The 20,043-nt window shown below is 42.1% G+C and overlaps 1 protein-coding gene across 2 annotated transcripts in view; it reads left to right on the top strand.

The window, feature by feature from the left end:
- Positions 1-20,043, top strand: part of TSPAN2 (tetraspanin 2) — a 249,747-nt gene that overhangs the window by 47,461 nt on the left and 182,243 nt on the right. Inside the window, exons 3-8 of one of the 2 annotated variants that reach the window (XR_010026272.1) lie at positions 1,837-1,934; positions 3,248-3,322; positions 3,788-3,883; positions 5,698-5,769; positions 8,907-8,990; positions 11,321-14,771. Coding sequence is in view for 1 of the 2 variants with exons in the window: in XM_063143818.1 (XP_062999888.1) it covers positions 1,837-1,934; positions 3,248-3,322; positions 3,788-3,883; positions 5,698-5,769; positions 8,907-8,990; positions 11,321-11,386 (491 nt within the window). In the remaining variant the exon portion in view is untranslated. Of the gene's footprint in view, positions 1-1,836; positions 1,935-3,247; positions 3,323-3,787; positions 3,884-5,697; positions 5,770-8,906; positions 8,991-11,320; positions 17,933-20,043 lie in introns of those variants that run through there. The other variant, XM_063143818.1, reaches the window with a different exon arrangement.

The following is a 20,043-nucleotide window of genomic DNA, read 5'->3' as shown; positions in this document are numbered from 1 at the left end:
AAATTTCATTTGATTCTCAGGGGCCGTGCTATTCTCTAGGGAAAACTTCCTCAGCCTGGTACCCCTCAGATGTTTTGGGCTACAGCTCCTAGCATTCCTACAGAGTCATGAAATTTCATCAGTCTCGCTAAACTTTGCTGCACGAAACAGTGAGTTTCACACACTCCCTGTCCCTCCTCTCCTTGTGTGCAGCAATTAATAACTTCTGGTCCTTGTTTGTAGAAAACCATAGTTTGTCACTATGTCCAAACACGCAAACTATGGCTTGTGCTGGCCTGCAAACAAATCAGCATTGTAAACTAGGATTTGGCCCTGATTTGTGATCATGATTTGAGGGTAACCCCAAATCATAGTTTGCCTGTTTGGATGAGACACCAAACTATAGTTGCTGCAAAGAAAGACCACAAGTTACAAAAAGCTGCATGCAAGGGGAAGAGGAGCAGGAGGTGGAGGGAGCATGTAAATATGACTCTTTTGTCTGTTCATGCTTATAAGAACACTGAACCATAGTTTGGTGTTACATCTGAATGCAGCCACATCTCAGAGATGGTCAGTAACAAGAGGGCTGAAACAGAGACCTCTCTTATTACTGCTCTTTTAATCATTGTTTGAAACAAGAATTCACTTTATAGGCTATTTGCATGTTGTGTAATCAATATGAACAGTGTTTCGCTATGGACCCCTGAGATGTGTTGGGGGAGAGAAGCCCTGAAAAGTCTGGTCTCTTCTTTCTGGTGTGTTCGGATGGATTGGGGAGAAGGAGAAAATAGGTAACTGGCCAAACTGATGTGAAGGCAATGATTCTGAAGAAATCAAGTGTCTGGAAAGTTTTGGAAACTGCAAAGTTTCTGCTCTCAAAAAGATCAGTAGCTCAGTGGCACAACATTGCATTGGAGGTTTGGGTTTGAAAGAAATGACATATAATCATTTGAATAACTTTATGGGCAGCACTGTGGAGTTTGCTGGATATGTTCTGCCCTCTTGTGGAACAGCTTTGCTTTACATCTCAGTGCTCAAAAGTGTCTTGTGATTAACAGCAGAGAAGTCTGAAACTTTTAAAAATGAATGCAGGGAAGTTAAGGTGACACTGGAACTGGGCCCTCAGCAGGATTGCTAGCCATGCATGGTTTCCAGACTTGGCAGTATTTGTACCTTGAGGAAGCTGTGTGACTCTAGGAAGTTGCAGAATGGTGATTGTATTTGCAGAAGCCTTTAGCAGCATCTGAAAGTGTTGTCAAGTGGAGTACTAAAGCTTTGCTTAATGAAGATATTTTCAGATGAGTTAAGCAACCATCTGTTTATCAGCCACTGTGCTTTCCCAAGGTCTTCGATGAAACACTTGTGGGCTTCTGGTGCTTTATATTAGTACTATTTTTGGTAACTTTCAGTATTTGAACCCTTGCCTATCGTGGACAAATGCTTTTGGGCTACTCAGTGTAATTCTGTTTGTATATCTCCTTTATTTCAGTATATTATATTACATATTTTCTAGATTGTTTCATTATCCCAAGTACCTAAGACAGTGCCTTCTCCCTTACCAACTTGCCCTGTCACTGAGGTCATCTTGGGACATGTTCCTGATGGTTCTTCATGGAGCTATGGTCTGATTGGAGACCACCAGGAGAAGAGCCTTCATTGTGGTGGCCCCCCTGGACTCTATTAATGGATTGTATTATTGACCTACCTGGTGACAAAGGGGAATTGTATGGCCGAGTCCTACTTGGGGAGGGATAAGAGGCCAATAAGAACCATCCCAGCTCATAGGTGGAAAATGACCTAGGAAAGATGCTGTATTTGTTTTCTTTCTTTTGATAGTAACTCTTTCTTCCCCTACAGGGCTCTATGTGTTGGTGGGAGCAGGTGTGCTGATGATGACAGTGGGATTTTTTGGATGTTGTGGAGCTGCACGGGAATCTCAATGCCTGCTTGGAGCAGTAAGTAATGGAGTTACTTCCAGCTAGGGTGACACAAGGGCCCTTTCAGACATAACGTTCTTTCCTTAATAAACCATCAGCCAGAAACAAGTGTCTGGCACTTGCCTCTGCCTTCACCTCCTGTCTTTGCACCCTAGCTCCGGCACTTCAGATCCCAGCACATGTTCCTTTCAACTCACAGCTAGCAGCTATGTCTATTTTAGTATAGGGTAAGTGCAGGGGCGATCTGGATTGGGACCCTAGCTTGGGGGGGTGTAGGAGGGCTTTAACCCTTCCCCCCTCCCAGGATCCCAGTCCATATTGGGGGAGGGGGTCATAGTTGCAATTTACATTGCCAGGTAGTAATTCATTAAAGCACTTGGATCATGGTTTGGCAATATATCCTGCAGGGGGAGGGAGCTATCCAGATCAAGTCCATGGGGAAGGATTAAAGCCCGCCTAACCCTCACCCCCCATGCTAGAGTCTAGATCTGTATTAGAGGCCCTAAGCTTACTCTACAGTAAAAACAAACAAACTGGACATAGCAGCTAACTACTTCTATAAAGTAATATGTGCTCTGGCCCTCAATTGTGGTCTATTAAAACCAGAGTTCCTCATTATGTCAGAAATAGGAGACTCTATTCTAATGTCAGTTTACTAACCAGGATCTTAAACCGAGATCAAAGTGACATTAAACTAGAGGTCCTCACTTCATACATAACAGAGTTTAGGCAGATCAGAAGTTAAATGCTGAAGTCGGCATGCCAAGGGAAAAGGGAAAGGAGGGTGAGCATATGGGCATGATGCTCATCTCCAGTTTAATAAACTATGATTTACTAAGGCAGGAACATTATACCCAAAACAGGGCTTTTTATCATTTGAGAAATCCTGGAGGGGAAGGGGGAAAGACGGACATTTTCATATAGAATTTTTAAATAAATTCAGTAACTTGGCAGTCCCTTTATTATTTCTCCTCAGATAAACTCCCTTGGGAGATTGAAAATGAATCCCTATACATGTCTACCTAGAAGTAAGTCCCATTGAGTTCAGTTAGCCTGCAATCTCCATCTTGAATGTTGTGGGACTTATACAACCCTATACATGTCCTGAATAAACATGTATAGGGTTGAACTATTAGGTTCCAGGGTAGAGTGTGTTACTAGAGGCATCTCTCTCCTGGGCTGCCCTTCCTTTTAAGCTAGAACCTTCTCTTACCTCTTTACCTTTTGCCTGCATAGCATATTTATTACCAAATCTAGGGTAGAAGATTTAGACATTGTGTACAAGATCCCATACCAGCTAAACCTGTAATACTTTCTCCATCCTTTTGTAGTTCTTTACTTGCTTGCTGGTGATTTTTGCTGCTGAAGTCACGGCAGGAGTGTTCGCTTTTCTTGGCAAGAAAGTGGTGAGTGAAACGTTTCTCGCACGCCATTCCAGGAAGCTTGCATGGAAGGGCAGTTTACAAATGTATTAGAAACAAACAAATGTGTTTTCAATGTTATGTGGATGGGGCTCAAACAAGCAGAACAGGTAATGACCCCCTGCCTGGTCTTCCTCCTTCTGCACCCCCTCAGCCAAGCCCAGTCCCAGCTCATGTTGCCCTGCATTTGCTAAACTCATGCCCGGGCTGTGCCACTGGGCTTCCATCTCTTTAAAACTGTACTTTTACCAGCATTCACAGTTTCCTTCCCTCTGTTCAACAGGATTCCTCTCTGTTGTCCTGCCCTCCCATCCCCCTCTTGTCTGTGTATTCTCAAGTGGTAGAGGAGCCGGGAGTCTGGAGGGAAGCCCAGAAGCTGCATGTAGCAGACCTCCACTGGGTCCCTGGGTCTATTATCTCATTAACAGTTGTGTGTCTGGTTTTCTGCAGGCTGTCAAAGAGGTCCAGGACATGTATGACGAAGCTTATGAAAACTACGTCAATGATATGGGTAAAAACAAAACCCTCATCCAGTTCCACGATGCAGTGAGTACCTTGTTATAAATTCAGATCTTGCACACATTAAGGTTGACCTTATGAAGTTTCAAAAGGAGGAAGGCTTCTTGTCTTACATTTCTAAAACCAGAGTGCCCAATCTGTTGTGAGGCTCAAGTGTAAATGCAGGCACTCTAGAATAGACAGAACATTCTAATATTCAATATTCTTTTGTCATGTTCTTGGTCACCTGGCACAACATTGGCAGCCTGATGATACTCCATAGGGCAATTTTCCCCAACCTGGAGCCCTCCAGATGTCTGGGACTGCAATTCCCAACCAGTATGGCCAGTGGTTACAGATGATGGGAGTTGTAGTCTAAGACAACTGGAGGGCACCAAGTTGAAGGTGGCAGCAATTAGAGTAACTAAATTCCCCCTTCCACTGAAAGTGTGCCAGATTCTATGGGGCAATTTGCTTACACTCCTTTAAAGATAAGCTTCTGTTTATGTTTTTTTCTTTACTTATCACATTTTTATTGTACCATCTTCCCAGATATTCAGGATAGAATATATAGTTGTCCTCATCTTTTTTTCTTCTTTTTCTTTTATCCTCATGGTATTCCTGTGGGTTGGTCAGATGACTGGTCCTTGGTCACCCAGTGAGCTTCATAGCTGAGCAGGCATTTGAACCTGGATCTCTCTGGCTTTAGTCTGACAATCTACACCATGCTTGGGCCTGCATGAATAGCTCTCTACCAATCAGAATATGTATTTTCTTTCATGCTACAGTGGCAAAACCAATTCACCTACCAATTCACCAAGGAGCTATGTTTGCTATCACTTCACTCCTTTGGCCGGCCCTCAATCTTATATTGGTCTTATTAACAAAGGGTGTGGTGCGTGTAATAAACCCCCATTGCAGATGTGCCGATTTATCCTTACTTCTTAGGTTCATCTTGGTAAATAAGTATGCTGCTGTAGGACAACATTTAAGGTTGCAGGGGAGGGGAGAGAGCCAAGACAGTAGAGGTTCCTATTTGCATTCAGATTGGAATAGTATGTGAACTTGTAATTTCTTTTAGTTTGCCTGGCTAAGCTCGAGTTCATTTAGTTTAATTGACTTTGCTGAAAACGAAAGTTAATGAAATCCAATCCAATGTCACTAAAGTTCCAGAGTCAGCAAATTTTCTTCCCGTGCAGGAATATGATTTTTTTTAAGAGTATCCAGATCTGAATTACACTTAACAACCCAATCTTAAGCCTATTTGCTTGGAAGTAGAGGGATTTACTGCACATCACTTTAAATGCAGTGCTTGCAGGGACAGCAGGGTTTGTTTGATTGTTTTTAATTAAAACAAAATATGGGGCACCCCAATCCAGATTGGAACCACTGTCACAATCCTGAAAATAAACCTCCTGTGCAGCAAATAGGGATAATAAAAACCCTCCCATTGGTTCCCTCCTGACCCCAGCTTTGTTTTAATTAAAAACAAAAACCTGACATTGCTTCAGGCAACGCATTTAAAGCAATGTGCAGTAAGTCCCATTAATTTCACTGGAACTAGCTTGGGATCACTACCTTTTGGTATAACCTCTATCAGTACCAGCTAAGGATGTTGGAAGGAATTTTGCAGTCACATAGTTTTGGCAGAGAATTGCAACTATAACAAGAACATAAGAGCCTTGCTGGATCAGACCAAGGGTCTGCTTAATACTGCACTCTGTTCAGTGGCCAGCCAGCTGTTGACCAGGAACCCACAAGCAGGACACGGGTGCAATAGCCGCTTTGGCCGCCTTGGGTTCCTTAGTGGGAAAAAGGTAGGATATAAATGTAATAAATAAATGTTACCTCTGTCATTCCAGCTCCAATGCTGTGGGAAAGAGAGTGACAGTCAAGTGAAGCTCACCTGTCCAAAAGACTTGGAGCAGCCCAAAGTAAGTACCCCTGACAGATGTGACAGCCTGTAGCCAAAAATAGCCTTGAAATGGGATAAGAGGTGCAAGCCAGAGAAACGGGTGGGAGCATAGTGTGCGGAATCAGGTCAGTAGCACCTGGTCTTTTTTTTTTTCTCAGCGATGCTACTGAGTGTCCAGGAGGATTGACTTTTAAGCAGCTCTGCTTGCCGTGGACTGCTCTGTGAATCTGAACCACACCTCTGCATAATACAACCAGAGATTAATAAAAAGGGGTGTTAGTTGGCAGCAGAGTTCGGTCCCCTGGCCTTCGTACTTGCTTGCAGCCTCCCAGGAGGTCTGAACTAATGGACAATTTCCTGATCCTTGTACCACTCGGAATCCCAAGAGGGCCGAACTAGATGACTCGTGTATCTGTTTTTATCTGCATTATATGCCAACAGAAGCATTCATCCCAGGATGAATAGCAGTTTTGCAGAGAGGTGGGTTGTTGATGTTCATCTAGACAGTGGGCCAGTTCACATCGCACGAGGGTGGTTAATAAGCCACAGTGGCTTGTTAACAATCCTGCCTGTGCCAGTTGCATGCCGGCCTGACAGTTAGCCTCGCCGGGTGCTGTTTCTCCTGTCATTCAACCCCAGCAAGGGTGGCTTATTGAGGTGGTTAATAAACCACCCAGGACCAGGACCCATGGCCTGTTGTAAGCTGCCCTCACCAGGCAACACAAGAAGCCACAGCAGGGAGCTTGAAAACAACCTGGCACCCCGCAGGCATCGCAACCCACTATGGCTAATAAACCGCAGTGGACTGTGGTTATTGTGTGAACCAGGTCTATGACACAGAAGGAAAAGATTAAACCCATACAGTGTGGCCATGCTCACTGTTGCTATTTCATTTTTTTAAATACAATGAAATACATTCACACATTTTATGCATCATGTAGCTTAACCCATAATTGTCCATTTTTGTGGCATTAATTCATCTTTACAACATTTTGGACCAGTGGGCACATTTGAGAATTTAAGAAATTGCTGTGAGCACCACCACAAAATGTGTAATCAAGTGGATCACCACTTTAGCTTCTACCTGTTGCATCTTTGGATCATAGGCTATGTCTTATTCATCCAAAACGTTTGCTTCATGTCTATTGGACACCACAATGTCTCTTTAATAAGGGATTGTCTAATTCAGCTAATTGATGGTGGTGCAATGCAGATAATGCTTCCTTTAAACATATGTTTTGGTAATGTCCAGTATTTGCCTTTTTTGGGGGTGGGAGGTTATTACATAGAGAAATTTTGCATTGGAACAGCTTTTAATATTCACTGATGTACACACTCTTTTAAATTATTTATCTGCTTCATGGAAATTTGGCAGCTAAAAGACTAATATCACAACATTAGAAGGATAAACACTCATGTCCTATAATGCAGTGGATTGAGGACCTTACAATATTTGAATGGGTGGCATATAGACCCATTCAAATGGATTCTTATTTGGATATTTGGGCCATTTTTGTTGATGCCTATCTATAATTGCTAGCAAGTTCATATGTATTCATTGCTATTGGATATATACAAAGTATATATTTAAACAAATTTAACAAATATTTAAACAAATGGGGGGGATTAAAACTACAAAAAAGTTTTGCAGGTGCCTGGAGGTACCCTTTCATGACCACTGGTCTAGAACAGCCTTCCCCAACTTGGAGCCCTCCAGATGTTTGGGACTTTAACTTCCATCAGCCCTAGCATTGCTAATAGTCCAGAATGTTGAGACTTGTCATTCAAAACATCTGGAGGGCACCAAGTTGGAGAAGGCTGGTTTAGTGCATTCATGCAATTTATACAGCTCAGGTTGTTCCCTTCGCGCCATCTTGGTCCTCCACCGGATGATTCCTTGGGGTGGCTGGGATGGTCTGATCCGTGCTCTGCAGGCAACCGCTTGTGACTGTTAGAGACTTCTTCACAGATATTGGGGCTAACAGAATCTGATGGAACCTAGTGCTGAATGGAGAAAGGATGTCCAAAGGTTTATAACAACTTTAATCTAGGTGAACTCACCCCCAGTCGACTGTATAATTCTATTTTAGGTGAAATTCAGTAGCATCCTTAATTCATAGCTTTTGCAGTTCTGATATATATTGAATGTAAATGTTGTAAGTAATTTGTGGCACACCTACTCAGTTCCTTTGCATTGTTCCTCCTCTCTGCTTAAAGGCCTGATGGGATTGCATCCAACGTTAGTCCTACCTAGAGCACTCCCATTGAAATAAATGGGATTTAAATTAAACTCACCTTGGATCCAGCTCCTGGAGCACACACGCCACACCACTTTGTGACACACCAAAACACTGGATCATTTAGAGGCTGTGCAGTCCTTTCCTCCAGCCTTTTTATTGTGCTTATTGTGTTTATAGCTACTAAGAGGTTGCACAATTGAGTGAGAGAAGCAGAGGCTGCAGTAGGGAAAGGAGAGAGAATAGAATTACCTTTCGGGATTATCTAAGATTGTTAGCTGCAGCAAAGTGATCTTTATACAGTTTTCACCAACCAAATTATAAAAAGAGCACCCTCAAAACCATGTGAAAACATTATGCATTGTTTTAAATGAAGGGCATATAGTTTAGATAAAACCATCAATACCGTCATGGCCCAGTGCTTGAACAGGTTAGATGAGGTTTGGTTGATGATGAGGTGAGGTTTAGTTGGACGTATTAGACAGATATAATATTAAGTGTTTAAGAGACTACAGACATTCAAGCAAGTGCTTCTGTGGTGCTTCTGCCCACATATTTCAACTCACCCCATTTTAGCGTGCCGAAGGACAGTTTCTTAACTGTAGCAAAAGCAATAAAGGCAAGGATGGAGCCGAGGGCCAAACCAGGTGAGGTATGGATAAGGTGGCTGATCAAGTGGCTGTTCTCAAGGTTAGATCAGAGGAAGCAAAGGTAGGAAGGATGTTCCAGCACTTTCCAGAGGCAGATGCTGCAGAGGAAATGGGTGAACTAAACAACTGGAAGAAGGCATGAGCCAGACTTCTCCTAGGGTTGCAACAGACAGAGGCGATGGTGAGAACTGTCCCTTAGTAGAAATAGGCAGGCTCTTCAAGACCACACTGATATTTAAAACATCGTAACATCTTTATGTCTCTAACAGAATTGTCTGGATGAAATTGAGACGCTCGTTGACTCAAAGCTCCATTTAATTGGCATTGTTGGGATTGCAATTGCTGGGATCACAGTGAGTAATTCACTCATAATATTGTTGTTGTTGTTGTTATTGTTGATAGCACCACCCCCCAAAATCCACGTGTTTGTAAAAAACTCAAATCCATCCAAGCCAGGGACATTGCAGCAGGTTGCTGAGGAGCACGACTGCAGGTGTCCCTTGCATGGAGCTCAGATGGCTCTGCACATCTCTATTCAGCAAAGAGTCTGGAAGCTCCTTAAAGGAGGGGTGCAAGTTGTCTGAGGAAATCCACACCTGCTCCCAGGCTGTGATTTATGGAAAGTATGTCCTCCACTCACGTGTTTGCAATTTTTTTGAAAATTATCCTCTCTTTTATAAATCAGCAAAGTGCTTCCCAAGACAGCCCTGCCTGCCTGTCATGCATGACGCCACCTCTCTCAAAATACTAGAACTCGGGGGTCATTCTATGAGCTGATTAGTGGGAGATCCAGGACAAATAAAACAGGACAAATAAAACAAAGTACTTTTTCACATAGCACATATTTAAACGATGGAATTTGCTACCACAAGATGTAGTGATGGCCACCAATTTGGATGGCTTTAAAAGGGGGTTAGATAAATTCCTGGAGGAGAAGGCTATCATTGACTTCTAGTCCTGATAGCTATGTGTTACCTCCAGTACCAGAGGCAGTAAGGCTATGTACACCAGTTGCTCAGGAATATGGGTGCGAGGGTGCTGTTGCACCTGTGTCCTGCTTATGGGTTCCTGGTCAACAGCTGGCCACTGTGTGAACAGAATGCTGGATTAAATGGACTCTCGGTCTGATCTAGCAAGGCTCTTATGTTGTCTACTGGATGGAGGAAGAGCTGGTTCAAGAGACAGTTGTGGAACAGTGAGGATGTGCTCTCACCTTGCAGCCTCACATCTTCTGGAGCTGTTGCTATTGGCTTTGCAGCAATAAAGGAAGGTGTCTTCCCTTGGCTCAGCCAGTCCTTTTTATTCATACCTGTCTGGCCTTTTTCTTCCTTTGTAGTTTGATTCTCTCTGAGCCAAGCCAAAAGAGCAAACAGGCTCCAGTCCTCAGCACTTGCATTAGTGTCATCATCTTGGAATCTTGGATAAAGTGTGGCATATAAATCTATTAACAAATACTGCTCCTTACTTGCAGTTCCTACTGAGTAAGACTTTACAGCACAGCTTCGCTGTTAGATTTATTCCAGAAACTGGGAGGGAGATAGGTATGTGGAGAAGGAAAAGCATGGCTAAATATTTTTGATCATAACAAAAGTTTTAAACAAAATAACATGTTGATTTGCTGTGCATCTTGTTCTGATGTTAAAATTAGTGTCTGATGATCACCAGAATTGTTAGTGGATGATTTGTCTAAGTAAGTATTTGCAGTTCTCAGGACCAATTTCAACTAGATGTGACCAGGACAGCCTGGTTTATTCATTCACCAATAACGGAGGGTTGGAAGTCTTATTTTAACACTAAAAGGATGTGCAGAAGAAGGCCTCCCCTGCCTAATTTCCCTGCACTCCTTTGCTTCAGACACTGTTCTCCAGCCGGGTTTAGATACTAGAAGTGTCTAAATACTGTGTTTAGATATCGTGTTAAAACCCCAACTCAAACATTTTGTAAATGAATGGGGCAGACACATGGGCAATATAAATGGTCCCCCCCCCCCATCATGTGTAGTTTGGCCCTCACTAACCATATTTTGCCGGAAACATTGACCTTCCTACTCTGCAGCTGGGTAGTTTGCCATCTATGTCATATAGCCCCTAGATGGCACCACTATACATACACCTACCTGTAGGAGGCGATCCAAAGGGCCAAACAAATCATTATTTATTAGGTTTCTAAATTGCACCCCTGGTCTACCAGACACCTGGGGAAATGTACAAAAAAGCATTAAAACATAAACTCCCCCTAGAAAACACAGGAGCAATAAAACATACAATAAAATATGAATAGCACTAACACTGAAGAGTGACAAAACATTATACAACATTATAAGCCCAACAGAACAGTCTTTACTGCCCAACTAAAGAAAATAAGGAAGGAGCCAATCTCACCTCCTTCAGGAGGGAATTCCTCAATCATGGTGCCGCTACTGAAAAGGCCCTTTCTTGAGTACCCACCAATCCAGTCCTCCTACGTGGTGAAACATATAACAGGGCCTCTCAAGGATTAAGAGCAAGAGTTGCAAATTCAAACCATAGTGTTACCTTGTCCTTAAGAAGACAGCAGGTGAGGACTCAGCTGACCATTCCTGCCTGAAAGCAATCATTAACATTTCTCTGAAAGGCCAAACATGCTGACAAAAACTTGCAGGCATTTCCTGGGCATCCTTTAAAATATCTTCCTTATCTTCCAGATCTTCGGCATGGTCTTCAGCATGGTCCTTTGTTGTGCAATCCGTAACACAAGAGACATGCTCTAGAACTCTCACTGTGCAAGATTACTTTCACCCCAGGGACTGGAAGCCTTCTGGCTGGAACTCTGCAAGAAACGCTTGCTCGCTCAGCTTAACACCTGTAATCCATTTTAATTAGCGGCGTTAACCAACTGACAGAGAAAAAGGGGATGTTTGGTGAGCCCGAGAGTTTGCATCGTTTGCATTTAAAATTTCAAGACAAAGAAATCTGAAGTGAGCAAATAGGATGAGCTTAAAAATGCCTTTTCCAAGACAGTGGCAACATCTGAAACTACTTCTTCTGTTTTTAAGATTACTTTGCACATGTGTGTGGGTGAACAGTGCCTGTATTTCCTCATTCAAGTACATGAGTGTTTGTTTTAGCATACAGCTGCATGTGGTGCAGCTGCACAGATATCTGTATATACGGTACTCCGTATGATCATGTGTAAGTTTTGTGGGTGTCTGTATTTGCATGTGTATTCCTGCAGTATATATACATACACACACACTTGGGTGCATACCCAGCCTTAAGCCCTTTCCAAGTGAACTCTTCTTTGCTGATAATTTGTGGAGAAACAAATGGATTTTGAAAAACCAAATGTCCCCTCTGGTCTTTGTTCAGTCTCTGCAATATTTAAAGGGAATTAGATTTAACTGATTGAATTGAGTTAAATGTCATGCTACTAAGCTCTGTTCCTGGACAACTCTCCTCCATGGGAAGATTTCTGCTGATTTCTTTGCCACATGCAGAATTGTTTATAGGCCAGTGCCTTGTTTTGATCACTGGAAGAACCCTTGTTTTGATCACATGTGGAAAACTCTGGCCTGAACAAGGGTAGGTAGAGCAACAATGGGTTAGCTCTCAATTAGTAGAGATCAATTAAAGCAATAGGTGCAAACTGGAGTTTATTAGGCACAGGAGAGCTTTTTATGAAACCAAGCAGCCATGTTACTAAAGAGGGCCTCTCCCTTTTTTAAAAAATAAAATGAAATCAGGTTGTCTATTACAAACAGCTTAGTCTCCCTCAAAATATCTTTGGTTTCCCTGATAAACATTACTTCGTGCCACTTGACTTAATTTTTTTTTATCTCCACACAAAGAAAGGTCCTTTGTTCACAATCAAAAACACTGTGCCCCATCTACGTTGTATGTTTGGCATGATAATCCCACAAACCCCAGCAGAACACAAATAGCATGAAGTAAGTCCCTCAGTGTGATTTATTCTCTAGTAAGTGTGTTTAGGACTGCAGCATAAGGATTATAGAGTTGCTAAAGTTGATAACCATGCTGGTGCTCACAACTGTTTATTCACTCATTACACAAGCACTTCCATGCTGCCTTTGCTCAGCAGAAAAGTGCACAACTACATTTTTTTCTAGTTGTTACTATAATTTTGTTACTACTTTGGCTGCATCATTAGCTAGCTATAGCATGAAACAGCCAAAGTTAAGCACGTGCTTAACTCTCTCACAGAAATCTTAACTTTGTTTCTGTTTATTTTTTCAATGAAAGATTCTTGAAATGACAGTTCAGAACAGAGGCAGCAGGAAGACCCTGCTATACTTCAAAGCTAAAAACAAAATAAAAAAAAAGAATTTTAAACATATAATTTTAAAATAAACCCCACATTTTGCAGGCAGGAGGGAGATGGATCACTTGCCATAATTACATCACAGACAGCATTCAGTTAAGTGACTGTGTCACTTGTACAAGCAGGTTTAACACAGCAGTCATACTAGCAATCTTCAGTTAAGATGCTGGAACTAAAATCAATTTCTTGGAAAGGACCAGAGAGCCTAGAGGAAAGGGTGGGGAGTTTGGACTGTTTAAAATACAGTATACTGTGGCACAGTAAGAAGTATCAGCTAAATTAGCTTTCAGAATTTTAATCATTTGTAAAGTAGATCTCAAATGGTCTACCTTTGCCTTGGGGCCAGCCCTCCAATTAGGCAGATTCTAGGAGGAGGGGAACAGCAGGAAACTGTTGAAGGACAGCTGGGGTGTGTGTGGCCTGCCCTATGGCCCCTAAGCTAGCCTACTGTCCACAGGTGTGTTGGAAGATATTGTCCTTTCATCAGTGTTGAAGTAAGATTCAACTGCCAATCTAGCCAGCTTCTGTAGATGGGAAGGGATGCCATTTTGTCCTTTGCCTCAGGCTGCATAATGTTTTCAGCTGGTGCTTATCCCTGTTCTAGGACTGGAAAAAGTCAACATAGACTCAGTGCTGTAACAGAAGCTGCTCTGTCTGGTGAGACTCTACATACATAGGACCCATGCTATAGCAGATGCCAATGCAAGACTGGGACCTTCTGGCCAAACTGCAGTGGCCATTCAGGAGATCCTGATCTTAAGGTTCTGGGTAACAGAATGTAGGTCAAGATTTTAGAACAAGGAAACTGGCATTTTAATACCCTTCATTTCTGTTGATTCTTCCTGAGAAACAGAGCTTTGGTTGCTGCAGGGCATTTTAACTAGGTCATGCTATTACTGTCTGAGGGTGGGTAAAAGTTGTAGAAATGACACTGTATACTTGAAATACCTCAGGAGTGAGTTTACTTTGTATTGTTTCTATTTATTTCTGCTAAAATGCTCCTTGAAAAATAATCAGATGGAATTAATCCAGCTAGCCAGAGGGAAACTCGTGCAATCCTGATACATTACAATCAATAGGATCTTGCCATTAACTTCAACCAGATGTGCACCCTTTGGAACCTTTCTATCTGGTCAGTTTTCTAGGAAGCTGTCATTTTAGGACTCGGAACTCGGGTAATGACCTCTGCTGTTCTGTTTTTTTCTGATTCAGCTGTTGCTATGTTTTGCTTCAAATCACAGTAACCCATCTAAAAGAATATGTTAACAAAAGAACACCCTTACATGTGCTGCATGTACATGTTCCATCCAAACATATTGAAAGCATATGAGACCTCAGGGAAAGCCTTCTACAGCAGGGCTTCATTTGAAAGGCAGTGTGCACCCAAGTGTGTATATGTGTGTCAGAGATCAGAAGCCCCAAGGTGTATGTGAGCTTTTCTTTCCCGACAAACACGAGTGCATGCGCACACTCCATCATCTCCCCCAAGAGACTTGAGCTGTACCTCTTTATCTACTGCTTGACCCAGTTCAGACATTTCAACCCAGAATATTTCACATGATGGGATCTGGGCACAGCCTCTGGAGCAGACTCATCATACTCACGATCAACGCTGCCCATACAGGTGACCATTTAGTGCTGGTGGCTCCTGAAGCACAAGCACAGCCTACATGATATGAAATGCATTGCTTTGGGTGTAAATGGCTGAATAAAGCCCTTGTTCTATTTGGGAAGCAGACTTACATGCATGAGAAGTAGTTCTTACTTGATATTTGCAGTTTGAGGTGATCAGAAATAGCTGGGTGGTGTGTGTGTGTGTGTGTGTGTGTGTGTGTGTGTGTGTGTAGGGTCATCTTTGTTCAAAAATGTTCATCAGTCTGAAAACATCTTAAATTTTGGATTTGATGGGAATTTCTACCAGGTTTTCAATTGGAAAGGGATATCTTCCTGGGAGTTTTATTCCAAAAGAAAATTAAGGAGGGAGAGAGCCCATTTTAATTGAGAATGGGATGTATGTTGTTTTCTTTCCAAACCTTGCTTTATTTTAATAATTAGCAATTCCCTTAAGAAACAAATCATCTCCATCAGAATCCCAGCAATTCTCCAATGAAACCAAAGCTGTCCCCAAAAGTGAAAGCAGCAGGACAGATGTTAGCAAAAGTAATATCTTCTGCAGCTTTCGAAGGACTACCCAATGCTTTTACCCCTGACTTCTCCATGATCCAGGCTCAGGGCTTGTCCAGGTGGATTCCATTTCACGGAATAGGAATGCTGTTACAATGTTCCCCAGGCCCTGTAATCCAGCTTTCCAGATTGCTTTCAGATTGTGCTGATCCCAGTCAGTCCACACATAGCTGACCTAGATGAGAGTAGGCAGTGGTGTTTTTTTTTCGTTTTGGGAAACCTCTTGTACTCCCAGTTTTATGCCGCAGGACCAAACCAGGAGCAGATGAAGCCCTGTTTGGATGACTCTTGTTTTCACTTGCATCCCCATCTTCTCCTTTTTATTGTTTACTCCTTTTTACTTGGTTTTAGTAAATGAGACAGGCGAGCTGATGCCCTAAATACAAGTTAGAAGAGGTCTGCACTGCTCCATTCTGGCAGCTTCATTTCTTGCTGGCAGGGTACACCTGCTCCCTCTACTAATCAGAAAATGTATATGGCAGAGTGAGGGCATGGACAGTGCCAGGTCAGAAATGGCCCCAAGTTGGCCTCTGATTAGCTTTTGACTTTTCTATGAAATGGCTTTGTCCTTTGCAGATGTCACCCCTGCCTGCTGAGCTGTGCTGTGCTGATAACTGTGGGCTGCATACTAAGGGCGGGGATGTGCTATCTGTATAGACAGATTGGGCAATGCACGCGCCCGCTGAAAGTGGAAGTGGAGCAGCAGGCACATACACATGCATGCCATTCTTTTATTTATTTGTTTCACATTGGAGTAGTGATGGCAGTTTTGGCTTTTGCCTCTTTCTTCACTGACTCCATCAGAGTTGTCAAGCTTGGAAAAACCAGTCTTGCTTCCCAGATGTCATCTCTTTTAGCTTGATTGCTTCTTTACCTCTAAGTGCCTTTTCGGAAACAAAGCTGGATGCCAATTCTGCAAGTAGATTTTTTTTTTAAAAAAAAAAATCAAACTTGAACTATATTACATTCTAGCAAATTATCACTTCCCCGCATCTCATTGTATTTTTTTCCTATGCATGTAGTTGTTATACCTGTCCTGGGATTATCTGCTTTCCAGAAATAATAAAAGCATGTGTTTGGAATTGCAAGACAGAAATGCAATGACACCACATGCATGTTTTTTCTGGATTATTTGTGTGTCCCAGAAAATAGCATATATTAAGTCTATCAGTGCCTTTTAATAACTTCATAGCTGTAGCCTTCCCACCTCACCATGTTGGAAATAATTTATAATGCTATTGTGGGGGGGTGGGAGGGGATGGAGGGAGAATCTCTCACCTCTGAATTACATTTGAAAGGCATTCCATCTTGAGTATCAGTAAATGCTGTCAAATGATTGTTTAGCTCTGTCTGTCCCTTTCTGAAACTCTGAATTTTTCTGTGATGTGTTGCTAACAGTTTGCAAGTAGTGAGTGTTGGGCCTACTGGTACAACTGCTGGGGCAGATAGGTGCCACCTTGGATTTCTGTGGGGCTTCCACTGCTTTCATTGTGCTGCTGCTCTTTGGCTGAGGTCTGACATCCTCACTTTCTTTCCAGGCTCTATGGGGGAAAGCAGTCTTTCCTAAGAGAATTAATTTGAGAAATGCCCACTGTAGGGATCCAGCAGGAGCATCAGATAACAGCTTAAGGGAAATGTGGAGGTAGTGCAGCCAGGTGCTTCATTCCTGCTAATGAAATGGAGCGGGGGGGGGGGGGGGAAGAACCTCAGAAACGCAAGCTCCAAAAAGAGAAAACCCGGGTGCTGAATAGTGCTAATGGTTTACTGTGCTCCATGTGTTTTGGAGTCTAGACTCCTTCTGCAGGAGCTTGGAAGATTTGAAAATTCCACACAATCTTTGCAACAAGGAGAGAAAGAAAACATTGCTCTTTTGTTCTTTAGGCTGCAATATCTAAAGAGGTACAGAAATTTCTAAACTTTCAAGCTCCTAAGGAAGGCGTCCACTACTCCAAAACACGTCAAGTGTATTAAACCATTTTCACTATCCAGCACCTGGTTTTCCTCTGTATTTTTGGTTTTCGTTGCACCCCCCGCCAAGTTACCAAACACGGCATTGTTGGTCTTACCTCAGCACTGTGACCCTGCAAATGGACCGAGCAGTGCCATACTGTTTTGCAAGGCAGGGGGCGAATTGAGGACCCTTTAAAATGCATTTAATAAGCCCTTACTTGGAGGGGAAGCTTCTAACTTTTCCCCCCCTTGTGGAGCCTTGTGTACATTATGCATCTAATAGATGCTGTGTCCTCAATGTAAATATGGGCATTCTCACTAACCATGGGAATGACTATACTGAGTCACAGACCTTCCACGGTCTTCATTGTATCTGTTGGAGAGTACTGCCTGACCACTCCTGGCAAACCTGCAGGGATCAGGCTAGACTTGACAGACACAGCACCACCAAATAGCCATGCCTCCTTTGTAGATCCAATGGTGGAAGCAATTATTTTAAGTGAAAATGTGTAGTTTACTATTGAAATGGATGTGCAAAACTGTTGTTTCCACATTTTAAAGCCTACATTTTAGAGTTTGTGCAAGAGACCTCATTAACTCTTAAAATGATCATGGAAATAGAAATAAACATAGTCCTCCTTCCCAGTGTGCCTGATGTCTGATAGCATCGGTGCATTAAGTTGTTACCACGGGAAATCAAGTACGTTCACCATGTAGTCATTTCCCCTTGCTGTAAATGTTGTTGCGCAATTGTTCTGTTACTGAAATATATTCTAGTATGGCTGGCTTTTTGAATGCATTTTTTATCACCCTTTCTCTACTGAAGTTGGCGCAGAATTCTAATAAAAATAATCTGAAATAAAATTAGTGAAGTGTTTCGTTTTGCTTGCCAACATTACAGCACACATTACATATACTAGTTTCCTTTCTCAAATATATCCTGGTGTTGTGCAGTACAATTGGGGGTGGTTTGGGGGCGGAGGGCAGGGAGAGAGCCTATGGTTCCAAGACGCATTTGCACTAACAGTGCATTGAGGGCATATGATTTATTTATCATTGCATTTATTTGTAAGATATGTACTGCTGAATACAATAGAATCTCTCAGTGGTTCACAACATTAAAATACAATATTGAAACACAGTATTAAAACACAACCAAGTGTTGTGGCACCTTAAAGACTTAACAAATTTATTATGGTATAAGTTAAGGTTTAGCAGCCTAGTAGCACATGTTTGCTGAGCGGCATCCTCCCATACTGAGCCCTTCCCCCACCCTATGCTTTGGATTAAGTTATTCTGGTGCTAAAGAAGTTCCGTCTCTTACCCTCTCTCAAACTCTCTGCAGCTTTTACAGAGCTGAAAACTTTGCCTGTTGACTGCCTTTTGCCCAGCTGTTAAAGGCACAGGAGGCTTACTGGGGAAGGGGAGGTTTCAACCCCACGAGGAACAGAATATTATACACAAGCTATCTTTTTTTTACTCCCCTGATCAGAGGATACAATGACACTAATCTAACACTGGGGTGTTCCCAGTTATCTGGATTTGTGCTAAGATGAGCAGTATAGTGTAAAACTGCCTGTCCTACAAACCATGTTCCTGTGAAGTTTCACACCACTTCTCCTGGGGAGACCTAAAGCTTCCTATGCTGCTAAGGTACAGCATACATCAGTGATTCTAAATTTCAGAGGTAATATAGTTTAGTTTTACCTGGGCTACTAAGCCTTTTCCTTTATCCTAGATCAGGGGTAGGGAATATCTGACTCTCCAGATGTTGAACTACAATTCCCATCATCCCTGTTGGCCAGGCTGCCTAAGGCTGATGGGAAATAATCCGTTTCACTGGGATGAGTATGTATGCATATATGTGTGTGTGTGTGCACATGTGCACATACAACATGATTGTATATTATATGTGTGAATACATGCATGCATGTGCAGTCCAGACTGCCAAGCCAAGAAGACATGTAGCCCTTGGGGCCAAAAAGATTACACACCCCTCTTCTAAAGTAATTAATTTGGAAACCTGTGGACAAGTATGCATACACAGTAGCACCTCCTACTCTGCTAGTGTAAATGGGGACAGCAGAAGAGAGGCATTTTTAATTCAAATGAGAATTTTCATCAACGCAACAGTTTCACCCATAAGGTTGTTTGTTAACAAACATTTTTATTATTATTTTGCTGTAGCCAAAGTCCATCATGATACAAAATTAAAATTTAAAATACAAAATATATAAAAACAAAATGACATCATAAAAATTAACAATGAGTTGTAAATGCTCCACTTTTCTTCCCTATGAATATCTCATCAAGTCATATCTTGACATAAATAGTGAGAACGAGGGTATTTAAGCCTTGTGTATATAAATGCTCCTAGGTTTTATAGATGTGTTACAAAGCAATTTAGGCATATCAAAACAAAACCACTTTAAACCTCACCAGTGAGAACACTTGCCCATATAATTGCAAATACTTGACCAGGGCCTGGAAGGCTTGATTATCTTACATTTTGACTCCAACATCTTTTATTTTCTGAAGGCAATTCCCAAAATGTAAGCATGGCATATTCAAAACAGCAAAAGTGGGCAAATGAACTCACATGAACAGTTGTAAATGCTATATTGGCTCTGCACCAACGATGGCAGCTAGTCATGTACGGTCACTGTCAGCCACCAGCAGGAGTGGACTACGTTTTTTGAACCCCACTGGCACACAAGCTGAGCATTTAAACATTTTCCAGACTATATCACAATGTTCTGGAACTGAGCCATCCAGTGCTAGTACTTATAGACAAGGCTTTTATTGTGAAATCTCCATTCCTCATTAATGAAATTGTACAGAAAGTCCAGTCGACATTGTCTTTCATTTGTGACCCTCCTGTAGTTACCCACTGCTTCTTCCATCTTTTCTCTTACCACAGAAAATCTATTAATATTTATTTATTTATTTAAAACA

This window comes from Elgaria multicarinata, chromosome 1, assembly GCF_023053635.1.
Source record: "Elgaria multicarinata webbii isolate HBS135686 ecotype San Diego chromosome 1, rElgMul1.1.pri, whole genome shotgun sequence".
Taxonomy (NCBI): domain Eukaryota; kingdom Metazoa; phylum Chordata; class Lepidosauria; order Squamata; family Anguidae; genus Elgaria; species Elgaria multicarinata.
This window is presented reverse-complemented; position numbering and strand designations above follow the sequence as displayed.